General features: G+C 32.4%; 1 protein-coding gene across 1 annotated transcript in view; it reads left to right on the forward strand.

Moving 5' to 3' along the window:
- Nucleotides 1–22,335, forward strand: part of LOC127700778 (mitochondrial import receptor subunit TOM70-like) — a 29,451-nt gene that overhangs the window by 2,330 nt on the left and 4,786 nt on the right. The window contains exons 2-11 of the mRNA XM_052204431.1: nt 7,983–8,162; nt 9,022–9,148; nt 10,762–10,871; nt 11,704–11,846; nt 12,490–12,694; nt 16,480–16,614; nt 17,470–17,575; nt 19,661–19,794; nt 20,241–20,338; nt 21,558–21,680. Coding sequence (XP_052060391.1) covers nt 7,983–8,162; nt 9,022–9,148; nt 10,762–10,871; nt 11,704–11,846; nt 12,490–12,694; nt 16,480–16,614; nt 17,470–17,575; nt 19,661–19,794; nt 20,241–20,338; nt 21,558–21,680 — 1,361 coding nt within the window. The remainder of the gene's footprint in view (nt 1–7,982; nt 8,163–9,021; nt 9,149–10,761; nt 10,872–11,703; nt 11,847–12,489; nt 12,695–16,479; nt 16,615–17,469; nt 17,576–19,660; nt 19,795–20,240; nt 20,339–21,557; nt 21,681–22,335) is intronic.

Raw genomic sequence — 22,335 nt, forward strand, 5'->3', positions numbered from 1 at the left:
GTTCTTCAGCTATGTCCCTTTATAACTATAGGATATGCAAGCGGGGGCATCATCTGTGTCCACATGTGGACACTATCCACATTTATTTTTATCCTAAATTGACGTCCTCAAAGCAAAATTTTTTAAATAGCCTTCCTAGACGTCATAATTATTTGGACTAGGGGTAACATCAAATTAGTTTTAACAGTTTAAGACATATGGTGACTATAAAGTAATTGTCATCAACCCTACTTTCATTTTCAACTTATATAACACCTGAAAATTTTCCGGCTGTGTTGAAGACCCATTGGTGGCCTTAGGCTCTTTGTCTTTGATACGTTCCCCATTTCCATTCTCAATTTTATTGACACTATTTTCTTCCCATTGTCCATATTTTATTATGATTGAAAGAACGACTAGTGCCTGTGATTCGCCCTTGGTTTGTTTTCCCTAATTATTATTTTCTTTTTGTTGTGTTGTATAATAGTGTTTAATTTGATAAAACAATTACAAATGAATTAACAGTCAGGGGACTTACTTAAATGAGTGATTTTCTAAATCACTGATTCAAGTAACATTATGTCCATAAAGGTTGGAAATAAGAGTTGTCTTTCTTTAATAATCACCTATTTAAGTAGTACAAATTAATCACTAGACTAAGTGATTTAATTTTATAGTAGCTTTAATATAGAATGCTAATGATCCAGGGACTAATTATGTTGCTAAAATTATCAGAACCAACATCTGTGTTGATAGGATGACCGGGTCATGTCAGGTGATGACCTTGTACTAAATCTAGGATAATGACATAAAAATCACTTGTTCATGTTGTTTAAGTATCATACCTCAATTTCCTTCCAAAAAATCACTTCTTTAAGTATCATTAGTTTAATAACCCCCACTAATTTCAACACCCCCGAACAGTTGATCGGGAACAGTAGAATTTTATTACATAATCTATAAGATGAAACCTTGAATTTTACAGGAAAAATACTCCCACTGCTGGGAAAAATCTGTTAAGAAAGTATCAGTTCATTATGTAAAGCCATTTTTATAGCATTTTTTCAACTAAAATAGAATTTGCAGCTAAATGCTTGCATCAAAGATATAAACCTTGCTGCTTAAAAGAAGCAGAAAGTTCATTTTTTTCAATTTTTCTAATGAAAAGATATTATCTAAACCAGGGCTTCCAAAATTATTTTTAGCCAGCCGGAAATTCTATATATTATCCCGATTTTAATCCCTTAAGACTAAATAAACAAAAGGCAATTATGGTAATCAGTTGCGGAGTTGGCCATCCCAATGATTGATATTTAAAAAAAACAATATTAAACTTTCTTTGATTCAAATTCGAAGTTCTGACGTAAACTGTTAAATTGGCAGTGCATCATCCGAAGTGTGCAACATCAGCGTATTTATATCTGCCTTAGACTCTTTATTTGTGCAAAATAACGTTGTCAAAAACTTTACTTTTGTTTTTAAATCTGAAACCGGATGTTATCTTGACAATGGTAAAACATGGACCAGAGACGGATACGTAAATTCCATGTACGTTTGCAAAGCATGAATGAGTGTAAGTAGCTCATTCTACATTATTTCTTCAAGAAAATATTCGAAATAAACGTGAGATAAAGGTATCAATGACAATTTAAGCATTTTTTTTAAGAAAGTAGGATGCATAATTAAATTTCACACCTGCGCACAGGCACATGCGCACACGTTTACTAGTTCAAACAGAGACATGTCTCTGGTTAAAACAACGTGGTTATGACGATTTTTCCTTTTCACCTCTTTAATTTTTTCATCAAATCTTATTTGTAAATGTATTTCTGATAATTTAAATCTTTTTGACTAAATTAATTAGATGCAAACCGGTGAAATGTAAGAAAATAACTTTGAATAGACCGATCAATGTCCGGTTCAAAATAGTTTACCTGTCACCTGAACAGGAAAATTTCAGCTGTTCGACAACTAATTAGCATTGATTAAAATGAGAAGGTATTAAAGTAGGGATTGTTTTGATAGTACTTAAAGGCAAAAGGTTGGGTCAAAAAGATCGCGAATTATGTTAAAATGACCGTCTCTTAAGAAAGCCTTGAAATCTAAAAAGTAGATGACCATTTCGTGCTTTGCCTAGCCGGACTTTTACCGGACATTATACAAATGTCCGGAATATATGACCGTTTTGGAAGCCTTGATCTAAACCATTGTAAACCTATGTGTTTAAAATTTTGGTAAAACTACAAAATCACAATTTGTGACAAAACTTCGAATTTACTACTTAAATAAGTGATTTAAAAATGATTAATCACTTATTTCAATAAGTCCCCTGACTGATTAAGGATCATGCTTTTAACATTAACATGTTTGGGAACATCACTAATCCAGAGAAGATCAGCTAGATATATGTAGGACTCTAAAGTGCGATGGGGACGCTAAAGTACGATGGTCACGCTAAAGTGAGATGGTCTGCGCTAAAGTGTGATGCCTCCATACGTTAAAGTCTGATGGTCCGGGAAAGTATAGACGTAAGAAATGTAGTTGGATTATGACGTAAACAGTCGTTTATACAAACCGAAAATGAACATGCCGGAAGATATTTGATTATCAACTTTTAAACCAAATGTCCATGACTTAATTTAAACTTAACTGTGCTTTGTCGGCTAAAGGAAATGTGTTTTTTTTATTTTCTGGTGCTGGAAGAAGGACTTGTGTCCTGCAGTTGACCATTTTACTATATAGATACAAAATAGTATACACATAGGTATCCTGTATCCTGCTTCTATTGGAAGTGAACGGATACATTAAATCATTGTTTACGTTGCAGTTTACTTTGCGGTCCTTGTTAAAATATTGTCGATTTTATTGAAAAGTAACGTTGGTAAAATAAGGGTACATGTTTTCAAGCATAAATTATAAATTATCAGCTAAAACATAGTTTGCATATTGTCACCATTGTAGGAAAATATAACATGTATTTGTACTCGCTACGAAAAAGGAGAAACTTGGCGAACATCGCCTTTCTCTAGCAATTAAAATAAAGCTTGTACAAATGAATGTTACTTATTCCGACAATGAATGAAATTTGTATTTGTAATTTACAATGACAACTGTAAGGGGAGGTGTGTGAACGGCAAGCTACACCAATTAATATTTATTACGCCTGAATTGTTAAAAAAGCATTTACAGGAAATATAGTATTTTGTGACACCTAATTTACCTTTTTAGCAATTATTATGTGGTCAGTCTTCTAAATTTAGAAACAATCACTTAAGCCTACCTGTGAATTATAAAGCCTGTCACATATGTTATACCTTAGCATACAAGCTTTTAAAAAAGACCGTTTTTAGGCAGTTAAGCTGCCTTATGCGAGCACCCTAGATTTGTGTTCTACCCAATAAATGCTGAAATACGTGCCAATGTTATTATCTAGCTGGCTATTATGTTATTTATAACTAATTGGACATTTTTTTAATACTTTTGTTTCTGGAATACAAAAAATATGACCAGAAAAACCTTAAATGATCGTCGAACTACCCAAAACTTTTGAAGTTGCACATAGGAAGTAGTGCTCAATAGAAATCCGTACGTAGTTTATTATCCCCTGTGCTTTAGGCTACGATGTCAAAGAACAATTGTATGAAATATTTCATTGCCAAAAATCGGTAATTACAAGTCGTTTATATTTCCCAAATGGCAAAATGCGCAGGAATATTGATCATGTACAACAAATCTCTATGATAGAGGAAATAAAGTTATATAAATGGGTGGTAATTTCTAACTTATCTTGCCAAATAAGGTTGTTGTTATTTATGAATGAAACGATGAATGAAACGAGGTCAGGAAAACAGATGCAGAAATCGACGTTGATGGGATGTTTTAAGTAATGTGGACAACTCGTCCCCGAGACAAGTCGGACCGAATCCACTCAAACCGTCTAAGAAGACAACTTTGACCGTTTGTCAGATTTACTTAGGGTTTCATAAAATATTAGACTAACATGTCTAGCGGAGCCATTTATCTTTTGTTTGTGCATTGGGGTCTATTTAGGGGTATTTGGAGGGGCCTGAAGAAGGGAGGGGTTTACTATAGAACCCTATGGGATTTTATTTTTTTTAATTTTCAAATGACTTTTTCTCGAAAACAGTAGGTGATAGACACATGCAGTCTTCAGTAATGAGAACAGGACAATACAAAAAATCAACCAAAATATAAGGTGAGTCCCTGGGGGTCATCCTTACCCCCTTCAATTTGAAAATGTACTTTTATCTTGTAAACCGTCGCGATCCCCACCCCTAAACAATATATATATACTTGAATGGGACAATAAAAGAAATCAATGAAAATAATTTGGGGGAGTCCCCAGTGTCGTCCCACCCCTCCTGTTTGAGAACTTGGAAATGGTCAAGATCCCCACCCCTAAATATATATATTCATGTATGGGACAATAAAACCAATCAAAAATGAAATATAGAGTGAGTCCCTGGGGTCACCCCACCCCCTCCTGTTTGAGAACTTGTAAACGGTCGAGATCCCCACCCCTAAACCATATATATTCATGTATAGGACAATATAACAAATCAAATGAAATATATTGGGAGTCCCTGGGGTCACCCCAACCCCTCCTGTTTGAGAACTTGGAAATGGTTGAGATCCCCACCCCTAAACCATATATATTCATGTATGGGACAATAAAACAAATCAAATGAAATATAGGGGGAGTACCTGGGGACAACCACGCCCCTCCTGTTTGAGAACTTGTAAACAGTCAAGATCCCCACCCCTAAACCATATATATTCAGGTATGGGACAATATCACAAATCAAATGAAATATATGGGGAGTTCCTCGGGTCACCACACCCCTCCTGTTTGAGAACTTGGAAATGGTCGACATCCCCACCCCTAAACCATATATATTCATGTATGGGACAATAACACAAATCAAATCAAATATAGGGGGAGTCCATGGGGACACCCCACCCCCTCTTGTTTGAGAACTTGTAAACAGTCAAGATCCCCACCCCTAAACCATATATATTCATGTTTGGGACAATATAACAAATCAAATGAAATATTTGGGGAGTCCCTGGGGTCACCCCACCCCCTCCTGTTTGAGAACTTTGAAATGGTCGAGATCCCCACCCCTAAACCATATGTATTCTTGTATGGGACAATATAACAAATCAAATGAAATATAGGGAGAGTCCCGGGGGTCACCCCACCCCCTCCTGTTTGAGAACTTGGAAATGGTCGAGATCTCCACCTCTAAACCATATGTATTCATGTATGGGACAATATAACAAATCAAATGAAATATAGGGTGAGTCCCTGGGGTCACCCACCCCCTCCTGTTTGAGAACTTGTAAACGGTCGAGATACCCACACCTAAACCATATTTATTCCTGTTCATCATTTCAAAAAGATTTGAATGACATACAGGGTCAATCTCCTTGGTGTCACATATGCATATCACTTTACTAGACCAAACCAATATGAACTGGACTTTGCCCAATGTCAGGAGACCATGGGAATGACGAATTATGGGGGCTTTGTTTGGGAGACTTCGACCGTAACGGCATCTTGTTACAATTATTTCTTGTTAATTATAAATTTTTTTTTATAAAAAAAATGAGTCTAGATTATTGAATTTACTTTAATTGTTTATTAAATTATTTCTGGGCCTATAATAATTTTCATTTATGGCTCATTTTAAAGAAAACATATAAATCTTTCAACCAGTGTAAAGCCCGAGAATAATTGACCAACTGTTTTATAATCACCTGTCATTTTATTCCAAACTTGGAGTAACATCATGCACTTGGGGGTGAAGATGTGAGTCATTTACATTGATATACGAGTTGCTTTTGAAAACCTTGATGAAATATTAATTAATTTGCCTTAATAATCAATTCATTTAATGAACATAAATGTACAATATACGAATGTTTAATGTTTGTTCTTTCAAATCTTAAAAAAAAATTGAAGCAACATTGCCACAGTTTTCATAATTACGTTTGCCTTGGTTTTTGGTTAACTGCCTACAGCGCTTACAGTGCTTTGATTTAACATGCATGTACTTTAATGTTTTAAGCCCTCAAACCTTACCCTATTCATGCTATTGGTCCATCGTACTTTAGCAATCAAACAACCATAGCACTTAAGCGTGAGACATCATCGTACTTTAGCGTAGACCATCGCATTTTAGCCTGACCATCGTACTTTAGAGTAACAATACTAACATTGCACTTTAGAGTCCTACATATATAACTAACATGACCAAACAATACAGTAATAGATACATACTAGAACATATAAATTGTACATCATTAGAGGAAAGAAGAAAAAATGCACGTCTAACCATACTATATAAGATCAGCAACCAAGAAGTAAACATTACAGCAAGTCATAAACTCATACCACCAGAAAGAATCTCCAGAAATATGGCTCAAAACTTTTTCCTGATTCCATCATGGAACACCACAATGAGGAAAGAATCATTCTACCCAAGAATCGTTAGGGATTGGAACGCCTTACCCTACTCAGTGACATCTGTCAGTAGTCTTGAATCCTTCATCTCCTGACTAAAATTTAAATCTATAGTCACTTGTTTTTAACCCCCACTGTTAAACATTGTTAAATATATGTATAGCACCTTTATTTTTGTTTTTGGTGTTTTCAAAATTATTCATATGCACACCCAAAAGTGACAGAATAGTCAACTGATGACGGTGGTCACTCAGCGGTAGAAGTAGAAATAGAAGTAGAATTCATACCTGCCAACTTTTCAAAATCTCCATGGGGGTTTTTATACGCAAGAGGACTAATGCTATTATATTGTCATTAATGTTTTTAATCTACTACTTTATTGATTGAATGAGTATGTTTGTGCTTAAATACCATTTTAACTCATTTGATTGCCTGTTTTGAGTTGTTCAATTGTTATAATAAAGGATTTCCAAATTCATCTGAACACCTCTCATGGGGGAAATCCCCCATAAATCATGGAAGTTGGCAGCTCTGCTAATTCTCAATACATGATCTTTCAGCAGGTGCTTTTTTCTGGAAAAAATTGAAGTCACAAAGCAAATATATATCTTCACTATGTCTAATGACGTAAATGTTTTCCCCAGAATGACTGAAGGTCAACTGGGGCAATTCATTCTTAAAATTGAATTTGAAATAGTAAACTAGTCTAGTGAATAGATGTGCCATCGTACCACATCTCTTTACCATGTTTACATGTACTTTAATATCAGCTCTATGTCCTCTTTGGTTTGATACAAAATGCAATATTGTGCTTTAAATAGACTTGTCAGAAACAAATATTCAGATGGATTGCCAATTAAAAAATGATGATATTGATACTAGGTAATGAAAGAAAAGACATGTGATCAAAGGAGCAAAAGTTATTGAAATAAGTTTTCTCTCTTGCTTTATGATTCATACAATCACAGTTCCATGCTGACTTAGGTTTACCTTATTATCAAAGTTGCTAGTAATTTTCATATTAACCCACCGAAGCTTGTTATTAAAACAATTAATCAAGGAAATCAAACTCATATCAATATATTCAGTAAGGGGCAGAACCATAAAAGCTGTGTTTAATACATGGTACATTGTCATCACACCCTTTTTCACCATGGGAAATCAAGGGAAAATTTCTGTCACTTGTTTAAAATTTCTAGTGAAATTGCAGTAATTTCAAATTGTGTGTGATCGTTTGTTGTATTTTCTTGGAAAACTCTGTGTTCCATCTTCAAGTGGACTTTGAAAATGTTTGTAAGTGATTCTAGGACAATATAAAAATAAAGCAATTGAAAAAAATTGTGTTCATCATTAAACGGAACAGACTGACAATGGGACCAGCACAAAAGATAAAAATGGCTGACCTGGTGAAATTTTGGCGGGCAGGACAGACAGATTTCTTTTGTTTTGTTTGGTTGCTGTCATATTGAAAAATAAACACTTATCCTTGTATTCATAATGTTTTAATGAATTTCAGGAGTTGTCACCTCTTGAGAAAGCCCAAGCAGATAAAAATAAAGGAAACAAATATTTCAAAGGAGGACGTTATGACCAGGCTATTCATTGTTACACAGAAGCTATTAAAGTTTGCCCACCAGAGGAAAAACAAGATTTAGCAACATTTTACCACAATAGAGCTGCTGCATATGAAAAGCTTGTAAGTAGATTGTAAAGGACACACTTAACATGCTCAATCAGCTTATATTTAGTGGGTTGAGATGTTCTGTCAGAAATTATGGAATTGAACCATGACCATACTGACAGAGTTTTGCCTTTTTGAAATTGTTGTCTATTCTGATAGCATTGATTCCTTATATCATGTATATATTTTAGTTGTCCTCCCAGTTTTTTTTTTGAAATAGCACCTTTGGACAATGTTGGATTTAAAATGGGACAGTTTCCCTAAAATTATAGCACCACATTTATAATATATTGTATTTTAAAATCTTCAAATAGCACCATGGTTTAAAAAATATAGAATTTTCAAGATCCTGGGGAGAACATTGGATTTACATAATTATATCCCTGCTTATGTAATGAGTGATCGTTGTGTATGTTTATTTGTTCATCAGTGTTTGCTTTGTATTAACTTTCCTAAACTAAGCTTTTATAGATTCATGGGTACCTCATACATGTCATAGTTTGTGGACTTGCTGCTTTATTTTCAGATACAAATAATTTTTAGAGTTTCCGGAGAAAACATAGTTTGTCATCATCATGATCATAGTCGATTTAAATTGGGTAGCATAATTATTCAAGTATGAGCAGTACTCATACTATTTTCTTAGCACACAGACAGACAGACTGATTCTTGTGAACTCTTCCTAACCTTGTTGATGTTGATGTTAAACTTTATTGAAAAAGTACTCTTTGCAGAAAGTACAGTTTCTAGATTGAAATAGGAAATCATGATAACACTTCAATAATGGAAAAATTACTTCAGATGAATTTAATGAAATGGAAATTTTTGTCTGTAAAGTTGGCTTGCTAATAATTATACACTTATTGTGTTGTAGATGAATCTAAAGATGGTTGTTGACGATTGTACAGAGGCTTTGAAAAACAATAGCAAATATACAAAATGTCTGATGAGGAGGGCTAATGCTGCTGAACAGCTGGGAGATTTAACACAGGCTTTAGAAGGTAAATGTATCAGACTTTATGTTGTGGTCCAAAAAGACCTATTTCTTTCTAAAATATTTCACTTGAAAGAATATAAAGATGCGGAAATTTCATGAACAGTCAGGGGTACTACTTAAACAAGTGATTTCAGAATCACTTCCTCGAGTGATTTTGGCTGTGAAATATTAAAAATTTTCACACAGACTTTTTTAAATCACTGAAACAAGTAATTTTAGAAGTTAAAATGTAATCACTTTAATAAGTGTTTATAACATTTTCTTGATATTTTTCCCACAAGCTTGATTTTTTTATTGGTAAAAAGACAACAATTCCATTGAAAAAACAACTATGTACATGCAGAAACTGTCTTTTGCTTGATAAGCCTGACACTTTTACAGTTTTTTTAAAATATGCAAAAACTGGAATAGTTTGTAGATCAGGTCATAACCTTGAAGTAGATCATTCTAACTCTAAAGAAAACCAATCAGGTTACCTAATATTGTTGATCTTTGTCTGATAGTAAGAATAGTTAATGAATTTTTGATTACAGAAAAATTCCCAAGGGTACTTTTAAAAGCTTTAGCGCACTAACTTACTGCCCAAGCGCACTGGTGAAATTAATATACAAAGAAAAAAGGATAATTGATTTATGTAGGAAAATTATAGAAAAGATTGTGAAAATATGGAAAATCAATGAAATTAGCATTTGAAGATCAAAGAAAACACTAAAATCACTTAAATAGGTGATAACTGAATTTATCAAATCACTGAAATAAGTGATGATGAAATCACTTGTTTAAGTAGCACCCCTGACTGATGAAAGGGGTGAAAAAAATTGCTTGAAATTAATATCCCAAATATTGAGTTTCTATCCAAATATCAATCGGCAGTAATTGAAAATTATATGAATCTAACAGAGGATTGCTTGGATTTGAATTAGCACTTAATTATTCATAAAAGCAGCCATATTGTCAAAATGTAAACAGGAAGTTGAAGGGAGACAATTTTGACTGTAACCAGTAATGTTAAATCTTATGACATATTCCTGGTGGCAATAATTCGAATATATTATAAAAGTTTCTACACATAATCTTTGCAAGTTGTAACAGGTTTCAATTGGCAAATAACATTCTTAATTGATAGTCAACCTTAAAAATAAAATAGAATTGTATTTCTGTTAAAAAAAATAGGGTTCAGATGAAACATTGAATAAATGTTATGATACACAACTAAATAGAGATGCATACTGTGCTATATACTTACTATGCTTACTCATATAAAAAAGGGAAGGCGTAATTAAATTAAATATTAACAAATGTATTTCATTTTTGCATTTTAATTTTCAATCAAAAATGTTACATCACGTCACAATGCAAAAGGTAAACAGTCTAATATCATGCACTTACCACAGCACTTTTAAAAATTGTTGGGACAACAATTGACATTTTGTCCTGTTCACTACTGGATCATACATGTATGGTTTCAGATGTAACAGCTTGATGTAAATATTTGATTTGAAGTTATTCAAATTTCAAATCATTGCAAGCATTGTAGTATAATAAATTCTGGTGTAACAGCTCTGTGATCATTAGAAGCAATGGGAATAATTATTGTTTTTGTATTGTATGTTATAGATGTGACAGCTTTGTGTATATTAGAGGGATTTCAGAATCCAAAATCACTGATGACAGCTGATCGAGTTTTGAAACAATTAGGACAATCAAAAGCCAAAGAAACTTATGCTGTAAGTATGTCATGTATATCTAAATGGACTTCTGACATATTGATATATTTACAGCCACACCAATTTAATTTATGATGTTTAAGTTTCAGAGTTGACTTAATTTAAGAGATGGTTTTAATTTTGAATTTTTTATCCACAGCTGTGAAAAAATTTGATCTTTTTTCGTTACAATTAGAGACATGGTCCCATTTATAAAGTTTATATGAAAATAGCAAAATCTTAAAACAGCAAACAAAATCTTTGTTATAAATTAATTTTAGCCATAGCAGACATGGCAGAGCTGAATACAATCAAGCCACATTTAATTACCCAAAAATAAAAACTGAGTAAGAAAAGGTACAATGTTATAATTAGAGAAGACAACATACAAATGTAGTAAAATAGTGAACATAAAAATAAGAAGATGTGGTATGATTGCCAACGAGACAACTCTCCACAAGAGACCAGTTGACACAGGAATTAACAAAAAAAATAAGAAGATGTGGTATGATTGCCAACGAGACAACTCTCCACAAGAGACCAGTTGACACAGGAATTAACAACTGTAGGCCACCGTACGGCCTTCAACAATGAGCAAAGCCCATACCGCATAGTCAGCTATAAAAGGCCCCGAAATGACAAATGTAAAACAATTCAAACGAGAAAACTAACAGCCTAATTTATGTACAAAATAATGAACGAAAAACAAATATGTTACACAGCAACAAACGACAACTACTGAATTACAGGCTCACAAATAGCTTGTTAAACCTGGTCATATTTCTATAACATATAAATAATAAAATCATTATGCATGAATAAACTGTAAATATTTACTGATTTCTTTTGACAGAATAGAAAACCAACAATGCCATCAAAACATTTTATTAGAACATATTTAAAGGCGTTTACCCAGGATCCAGTAATCAATGAAGCTGGTACCTTGGACCAGTCATCTGTACAGAATGGTGAGACAGACATTCCAGACACAGACAGGTATAGAAAACATGATTATTTGTAATGACTATTCCATTTAATTACAGGGGACATGATGGCCATTTGGTTGGGAGCCTCCCAAAATAGAAGGGTGCCTGCCCTTAGTACCCTTATTTTACCCTCCAAAGCAAAAATATGTACCATTCTGCCTTTGCAGTGTTTTTGGTAAAATTGTAACCTTATTCTATACAAAAGAACTAATATCTGTAATTAGTTATATGTAGTAGTTTGATACATATTATAAGCCCTTCATCTCATAGACTTTCCACATATTTTTCAGTTATCATCAGATTGTTAAGTTATAGATATATTAAAGGAGATGTGGTATGATTGCCAATGAGACAACTAGTTCAAATGAAGTGGATGTAAGCAATTATAGGCAACTGTACAGCCTTCAACAATTAGAAAAACCCATACCTGATTCAGTTGGCTTAAAAAGCCCTGTGTGAAAAATATGAAACAATTCAATTGAGAAAACTAACATCCTAATTATAACAAAATATTTATTATTGTTAACTTATTGTTAACTAAAATCAATTTACAATGGTTAACTTTACCAGGAACTTTGTGAAAAAAAGCAGTGATAGAATGTCTAATTTTTACCTAACAGCCATGATAGAATATCTAACTTTTTACCTTACAGCCCCTATTTTGAAGCTCTCAGACAGATGAATGCAGAGCAATATGAAGAAATCATTCCAAATTGTACCAAGGAGATAGATAATGATCAGTCTTGTAAATGTATGGAAGCTAGACTTCTGAGGGCAACATTTTACTTCCTTGGTGGAGAAACAGAGAATTCTTTGGCTGATCTCAAACTATTGACAGAGGACGATGTCAATAAAAAGGTAGTCATCCTTCTTATTGTGTGCAGAGTTTCTATGTTTGCTTATAAAATTCTCCTTGATATATATGTCAGAGTATCTATAGGATATTGACTAGAGGTCAATGAGAACAACCAAATGACACAAAAACAAAAGATGTCTGCCAAAAGAACTATGTTTGACCCCGCATGACAGTTTGATTTAACAATATTTACAAGAGTTGGGACTTTGACATTTTTTCTGATTCAGCCATGCTGGATCTATGCTATCACTCTGGTTTTGGAGATGGTGCGGAATACTAAGTTGATGACATATCATGAAACTAATTATGTTTTTTCATGATTTGCTGAAACTTTCTACACCATTTCAATCATCAACTGCAAACTTTTGACATGTTATTTGCCCTTAAATTAAGAAAAGGTTGGTCGAATAGTGACTTTATTTTAGATATACACTTGCATATAGTTCCTTTCTAAATCAAAATTTATGATGATTTACTATTTATGAATTAATTTGAAAAAGTATTTGTACATCAATTGAATCAGTTGATAAGAATTTTGAAAGTATTATATTAGTATCTTTTGCTTGTGTAAATTATTGTTCAATGAAATGTAGGTCAACATGTGTATTAATATATCTAAGTTGATTCCCACACTTTTTAGCTCACCTGGCCCAAAGGGCCAAGTGAGCTTTTCTCATCACTTGGCGTCCGTCATTGTCGTCCGTCGTCGTTAACTTTTACAAAAATCTTCTCCTCTGAAACTACTTGGCCAAATTAAACCAAACTTGGCCACAATCATCATTGGGGTATCTAGTTTAAAAAATGTGTCCGGTGACCCGGCCAACCAACCAAGATGGCCACCATGGCTAAAAATAGAACATAGGGGTAAAATGTAGATTTTGGCTTATATCTCTGAAACCAAAGCATTTAGACCAAATCTGACATGGGGGGTAAAATTGTTTATCAGGTCAAGATCTATCTGCCCTGAAATTTTCAGATGAATCTGACAACCCGTTGTTGGGTTGCTGCCCCTGAATTGGTAATTTTAAGGAAATTTTGCCGTTTTTGGTTATTATCTTGAATATTATTATAGATAGAAATAAACTGTAAACAGCAATAATGTTCAGCAAAGTAAGATCTACAATTAAGTCAACTTGACCAAAATGGTCAGTTGACCCCTTAAGGAGTTATTGCCCTTTATAGTCAATTTTTAACCATTTTTCATAAATTTTTGTAATCTTTTGCAAAAATCTTCTCCTCTGAAACTACTAAGACAAATTTAACCAAACTTGGCCACAATCATCATTAGGGTATCTAGTTTAAAAAATGTGTCCGATGACCCTGCCCGCGAACCAAGATGGCCGACATGGCTAAAAAATAGTACATAGGGTAAAATGCAGTTTTTGGCTCATATCTCTGAAACCAAAGCATTTAGAGCAAACCTGTCGAGGATAAAATTGTTCATTAGGTCAAGATCTATCTGCCCTGAAATTTTCAGACCAATCAGGCAACATGTTGTTGGGTTGCTGCCCCTGAATTGGTAATTTTAAGAAAATTTTGCAGCTTTTGGTTATTATCTTGAATATTATTATAGATAGAGATAAACTGTAAACAGCAATAATGTACAGCAAAGTAAGATCTACAAATAAGTCAACATGACCAAAATTGTCAATTGACCCCTTAAGGAGTTATTGCCCTTTATAGTCAATTTTTTACAATTTTCATAAATTTTGTAAATTTTGTAAATTTTTACAAAATATTTTCCACTGTAACTACTAGGCCAAGTTCATTATAGATAGAGATAATTGTAAGCAGCAAGAATGTTCAGTAAAGTAAGATCTACAAACACATCCCCATCACCAAAACATAATTTTGTCATGAATCCATCTGTGTCCTTTGTTTAATATGCACATATACCAAGGTGAGCGACACAGGCTCTTTAGAGCCTCTAGTTTGAAATGGTATTAGTCCAATTCTTTCCATAGGCAAGTAAGAGTCAGAATGATTATTTACTGTCATGATTTTCAAATAAGTATTAATTAGAAACAACCCCAGGCTTAAATCAAAACAGTTAATATCTCATGACCTGTTACATAATTAAATAGACACAATTTATTACACACCTAACTGAATACACACATTCTTGACCTCAATAGTAAACCTACAAATGTACTAATTATTTACTACATTAAAATATTCTGTTAATTTTGCTAGCTAGCTGAATGATTAATCTGATGTGTTTTTTTTCAAAGAAAATACTTAAAATGAAAAAAAATATGTATAAAAAATGCAAGCAAATTTTATTTTACTTGTAAAATCAGTGCCATTATCATCTGACATAAGTCAATAATCAAGTTCTAATTAATTAGTTACAATTGTCAGAAATTTGGTTGAAATATTTTTAAAACAAAATTGCATAACTCTTACCTGAGCATTTTCTGCAATAAAATTTATTTGTTTGTTTTACATTTACATGATTTATATCCCATTATATTGCTATTTAACAGTAATTGGAAATATCTCAGCATTAGGTATTTGTACATTCAGATTTGAATACAGGAAATGTATTTTTTATTATTGAAGAATGAACACCAATTTAGATAAAAAACAGTTATTATCTTTTTAATTTTTGTTGTTGAGAAAGTGCATTTATAAGGCCTCTTTCTGGAAATTATTAAACCTGTCATTATTAATGGCATATAAAAAATATATTACTTGTTTGACAATTTTCCTTTCCGTTCTTGTCAAAAATAAAATCAGACAGAGTCTAAAATTGAAAGATCAGTATATATATCTATATTTGCATCAATATTGCGAAATACCCTACCTTTGGACAATAACATAGAAATTTTACAGTAAGATTGGAAATGAAAAGAGAAAAAAATTAGAAAAAAGTATGGTCAGAAAGATTATCAGACTAGCTATGAATATGGCTGGATCACAACATCAACGATGCTTTGATTTAATATTGTAACAATAACACCTTGTGAACACAACTCCTCTGATATATAAAGTTTTGCATTTAAAAGGTAGAAGACCTGGATACTTCATATCTTGCATACAGATCATCTGATGCCTTACAATGCCTTATGTTCTGAAATTTCTGCTTGACTTTATTTTCATGGATTAGTGATTGCTTGAAAAAACTCTTTTTCTCACTTATCATGCTTATTATGAGTAATAGAACAACTATATTCGGTATAGAATCATTGAAAGGCGTACATGTGCATCTGACTTTCAACTCATTTTCATGATTCATTGGTCAGTGTTTAGTTTTTGTGTTTATGTCAGTTTCTCAGATACTAAAAGCAATAGCTCAGCCATTTTTGATGTATGAAATGATTGTAAGGTGTACATGTCCATACGGCAGGGTTCATCTGACTTTGACCTCAATTTCATGGATCATTGATAATGTTATGTTTATGTGATACCTGTTATATGCTGAACATTGTAAAGTCTTTCAACATAAATTCAATCATGATCTGTAAAGCAGGTGAGACATCTCAGTGTTTTAAAATCATTGTTTTACACTTGACACAGATAAAATAGGGTTACTCGCTTTTTGTTGGATGCCTTATACATAAAATCATCCTTGTGACTTTAATCGGACCAAGAAGTAATTTGACAGGTTAGGAATTCATAGCAAGTTACCATCAGACGCTAATAAATGTCCTGTAGACAATTGGAACTTGGTCTTCTTATCACAAAAAGAATTGTAGTTGCTGTTCAGATTTAGCTATTGACAGTTTTGTCCAATAGTTGGACACCACAAATAACATGCCTAAAACATTTGTATAATTTATTTCAGATTAGAGTAAATGCTTTAATAAAGAAAGGCAGTATATTAATACAACAAGGAAAACAAACAGATGGATTGGACTGTTTTGCTAAAGCTGTCAGGTTAGATCCTGATAATGCTGATATATATCATCATAGAGGTCATGTAAGTAACTATGACAACGGAAGGTCAGATTGAACTTTATTGCAGCTAGTTCCTAGTAACCTAGTGAACATTGTCATAAGGTTAGTGTAAGAAAGATTAAAGGCAGGTCAATAATTAAAAGTGTTTGTGTGAGGGAAAACTTATACCATAAATCATCAACTATTTAAATGTTCAACTTCATTTTAATTTAAAAACATTTGTTCAGATAATACTGTTGCCCACTAATAATTTACCTCTTGGTCCCCTCAATCTTGACCATTCAACCACTAAGTGACATGGCAGTATAAAGGGTACACAAATGTATTTCAATTCAAGCTAAAAAGTTCAATGTGGTATAATCATTAATAACTATACATTTGCATGTATATACATATTTAAGTCAATTTCATGAGGTATAGACATACACTCTTCTGGCAGATCTTGTTGTTTATAAAAACTTTGTTGTAAGGATTACTTAATCACTGAAAGTGCATTCATACCAAAGAATGTTTCCAGCTTTCATTTGATTTAGCAAACATCTGATTTTCAGACCAAATTTTAAACATTGTCACATTTACTTCCATGCACAGAGACTCAGTTTTAAGTGCCTTTTGTATAGTTCTCAAAATGGACATGATCAATACAAAAAAGGAAGACACAAAATTCCAAAGGAATATTTGCAATATAATTGACACTATGCATTTTTGGCATTGACATGATTGAGAGCACATGCAGTCTTGAAAGTTGCATTTTATTGGAAAATATAATATTGGAACACTGCACAATGGTTATCTGCCAATCAAAGCTACATATCCTTATTAGACATTAATGTAATGTAATTATTAAAAATTAATATTATTTTTTTTCTATTTACAGCACAACATACAGTTAGATAGAGTAGATGATGCTATCAGAGATTTAGAATTTGCTGTATCTAAATGTCCTGCTTTTGCAGCATCACATGTGCAAAAATCATTTGCTGGTAAGCTTTATTTGTTGTCTGTAGCATATATGAGTGGTCACATATTAAGTCAGGTCATAAAAATATATATGTGTTTTATAACAGGCTTTTCTCATCACTTGGCGTCTGTCATCGTCATTGTCGTTAACTTTTACAAAAATCTTTTCCTCTGAAACTACTGGGCAAATTAAAGTCAAACTTGGCCACAATCATCATTGGGGTATTTAGTTAAAAAATGTGTCCGATGACCTTGCCTGCCAACTAAGATGGCCGACATGGCTAAAAATAGAACATAGGGGCAAAATGAAGTTTTGTCTATTATTTTGAAAACCGTTATAAATAAATAGAGAAAATCAGACAGTAGCAGAAATGTTCAGAATGAAGAGCTCTACCAATTGTCTATTTACGCCAAAACTGTCAGACGACTTCTAATAGGAGTTATTTCCCTTAAATGACAAATTTTACCTTTTTTTAAAATTTTTATCTATTATCTTGAAAACTATTATAGATAGAGAGAAATTTTAAATTGCAAAAATAATCTAAAGACATGTTCCACAAATAAGTCTCATGGTATAAATCGTCAGCTGACTCCTTGTTAGAGTTAATGCCCTTTGATGACGTTTTTTATTACCAATTGTTTGCGTTTTTGCCTTATATCTTAAAAATTATAATAGATAGATAGAAACTTAAATAAGCAAAAATGATCAGAAAGACAAGATCTACAATTAAGACTTATGGAGGAAATCGTCTGACAATTCCTTATTGTAGTTATTGCCCTTTAATGACAATTTTTACCATTTTTTTAGCGTTTTGCCTTATATGATTTAAATTATAATAGATAAATATACACTTTAATTTAAATCACAAAAATGATCAGCAAGGCAAGATCTACTAACAAGTCAAATTTTGCTGATATAGTTAGAAGACTGTCACTCTTTATAGGAGTGATTGCCCTTAAATGAGGATTTTTTTACCCTCTTTTGTGTTTTGAGCAAAAACTAAAGAATATAGAGAGAAACTAAACAAATTAAATGATCAGCAATACAAGAACAACAAAACAGATTTTTGTCATGAATTCTATTCTCATCTACAATGTTGGAGAGTGTCCTTAGTTGAATATGCACATAGACCACAGAGAGCGACACAGGCTCTTTAGAGCCTCTAGTTTTTTTTGCCTTCTAAATGACCAACATATTGATCTTCGACCCTTACATGCCTTACATGCCTTAATTGCCTAGTATTCAAAATAAATGATTCTAGAAAGAGTGCTTTGTGTATTTTGGGTAAACTACAAATCCTATTTCTGCTGGGTTATTCAGTCACATCTGTAATAAGAAATATTATAATCAAGTGAAAAAATTACAAGTGTACCATTGTGTATGCATGAATGACCAACAATAAAAAAGGCAAAAACAATTTTGATGAGAAAGAAAAAATAGTCTTAAAAGAAATAATACACTGCCACTTTTATTGATCACTATCGAAGCAAAAATAAATATAGGTATGATCAATACAAATATAATTTTGGAATTTAAGAATAAATGCTAAGTTAAAAAAAGGCATTTGCATTCTTACAATGAGTATGTTGCTAAATAAAAGATGTTACTTGGGATTCTTTTTCATATAAGATCTATGGAAGATATACAGTTTCCTTGAGCAGCACTAAAAGTTGAATTCATAGGTAGTTCAGGATAGACCAAGTTTCAATGTGTCTTTATGGGATTGTCATTGCTAAAATACATAATGATTTTATTATAAATAAAGTTATTTATAGAAAATTGACAATAAAGTAATATAAAAGAAATATTTTATTCAATGTCTTTGGAGATTTCATATAAATGTAGATGGGAAGAAATTATAACAATAAAAAAAATATGAGAATGTTTTGTTAGAAGTGTACGGTATTTAAGATGCATGTTTTTAAGATATAATGAGAAAAATAGTGTTTTCAGGTCAAAAGTTGTAATGCATTGACCAGCGAACATCTTTAAATTGAAAAATTTTGAAAAACCATTTTAAAAACAAAGATAAAATCAAAAGGCAAAGGAAAAAGAATGTAATTAGATTTATACAATTATGTATTAAAATTTATCTTTTTAATTGTAGAGCACAGAAAGTCAGCTGAAATAATAGCTAACTCAGGTGCCAAAATTCCTTTACCTCAAACTGTGATAGAATCTTATAAAAATAATGTTACCATGTTCCCTGATAATGGTGATGCTAGAGCATTGTATGCACAGGTAATATAATAGGGATACAGTTGTGAATATGTAATTAGGAACATTTAATTTGCTTTCATTATATTTGCATGCTTTTTTATTTTTATTTATTAGAATTTGCATGAAGCAGCAATATGGTGCTAAGTCTAAAAGTTAAAATTTGTAAATTTTGTCACAAACGAATTCTGTGTGAATGTGTGAAATCCTGTATTTAATAGATATTACAAAATAATACGGCTTTAAAAGTAAGATAGTGCTGTAACTAAGTAAAATAATTAATTAATTTATTCAACACTTTAATTTTTTAAGAACTTTTATCTAAAAGAAAATGCAGGCAGCTGTCTGAAACATGAAACTGACAGAAAAAAACAATTATGTATAAAACTGTAAACATTAATATATATTATATATCCTAGAATAAAGCTTTTTTTCAAATAATTTTTTTTAGTATTTTGAATATACTTTAGGCCTTGACAGATGCAGGAAAATTTGATGAGGCTGACAGAGAGTTTGAAAAAGCAATCAAATTAGAACCAGATAATGCCACAGCAATGGTACACAGAGGGTATGTAAATGTTATAATAGTAAAAATCTAAAGAATTCATGGCTAGAGGGATAGGTGATAAATGATTTTTTAATCATATCCATTTCCATACATAGTAATTGACAGAAACAGATTACAGTAGTCTTACAGAGATAATATATAATAGTTTCTCTAATTTTTGTGCTATTTTCACATTTCTTGATCAGTGTGAGAAAAATATTTCTCCTCACGTGTGAAATATCTGTTCTCAGCAAATGATTGGTCGAAATTTAATTATGAAGTTAAATTTTCTTGGTTTCTTCTGAATTTCCTATTGTGACATCATGAAAAAAGGCCACCATGTCTGATGACGTCACATATAAAGAACACAACTTTCTGCAAATCTTTGAAAAAGGAATGATAAAAATCATTAGAGAAACAGATTCCACCACTATAACTCATGTATTACAATATTTCTCCACTCTCAACAGTTAAATTTTAATTATTTAAAAAGCTCGGCAAGCCTCACGCTTTAAATATTAAAATTTAACTGTCTCGAGTGGAGAAATATTGTAACACACTTGTTGCAGTGGTGAAATCTATATTTCTCCTGCTCATGATGACTATATGAAGATATGGATGATTTGGATAAATTTTCTTATATTCTATTACAGTGACTAATATACAGTATGAGATATATGCTAAGACTTTTAAAAACTGATGTTTAAGAGTCCTTCATGCTTGCAATACCTGGGGCAAAATAAAAAGTACTTCTGACCCCAATAAACATTTTTTTCTGGAACAGCCCTCAAGTAAAATTAGATAGTAGTTGATAAATGGAATTTATCCAAATTATAATGCTTCTATCCTAATGACGCTAGTAATAGATAAAACTTTGAAAGACTAGGTACAGTGACTGGAAGTGGTCAAAACTAGATGTTAGATTAGTATCTTGACTACCAATTTCCACTGTATTTGATGTTCTTGAGTGTTTTTTCAAACTATATAGAATCAAATATGACAAATTAACTTTATTTCAAGTCCTGTTTAAATGAATTTGTTTTCATAGAACAAAAATAAACTGAATAATTGACAAGAAGGAGAAATGCTAGCTGATATTAAAATACATTTATCTCCTATAACCTGCATGATGCATCGAAAGTGCTCATAAAAAATAACAAGAAAAAAAAGTCATGTTTTATAATTGACTTGGATATATTCTGAAATATATGTTTCAACAAATATTGTCTGCATTATATAGGTTGTTACAGTTACAATGGAAACAAGATGTTGAGGAAGCTATAAAAATAATAAACCAAGCTATTGATGTGGATAATAAATGTGAATATGCATATGAAGTACTGGGAACACTGGAAGTTCAAAGGTAAGGGCTATTGTCCTGGATATGTATATGGAGTACTGAGAACACTGGAAGTTCAAAGGTAAGGGCTATTGTCACTGAATAGGAATATGAAGTACTGGGAAAACTGGAAGTTCAAAGGTAAGGGCTATTGTCACTGGATAGGTATATGAAGTACTGGGAACACTGGAAGTTCAAAGGTAAGGGCTATTGTCACTGGATAGGTATATGGTGTACTGGGAACACTGGAAGTTCAAAAGTAAGGGCTAATGTCACTGAATAGGTTTATGGAGTACTGGGAACACTGGAAGTTCAAAGGTAAGGGCTATTGTCACTGAATAGGTATATGAAGTACTGGGAACACTGGAAGTTCAAAGGTAAGGGCTATTGTCTCTGAATATGCATATGAAGTACTGGGAACACTGGAAGTTCAAAGGTAAGGGCTATTGTCTCTGAATATGCATATGAAGTACTGGGAACACTGGAAGTTCAAAGGTAAGGGCTATTGTCAATGAATATGCATATGAAGTACTGGGAACACTGGAAGTTCAAAGGTAAAGGCTATTGTCTCTGAATATGCATATGAAGTACTGGGAACACTGGAAGTTCAAAGGTAAAGGCTATTGTCTCTGAATATGCATATGAAGTACTGGGAACACTGGAAGTTCAAAGGTAAGGG

Source organism: Mytilus californianus, unplaced genomic scaffold (genome assembly GCF_021869535.1).
Source record: "Mytilus californianus isolate M0D057914Y unplaced genomic scaffold, xbMytCali1.0.p SCAF_5, whole genome shotgun sequence".
NCBI lineage: Eukaryota > Metazoa > Mollusca > Bivalvia > Mytilida > Mytilidae > Mytilus > Mytilus californianus.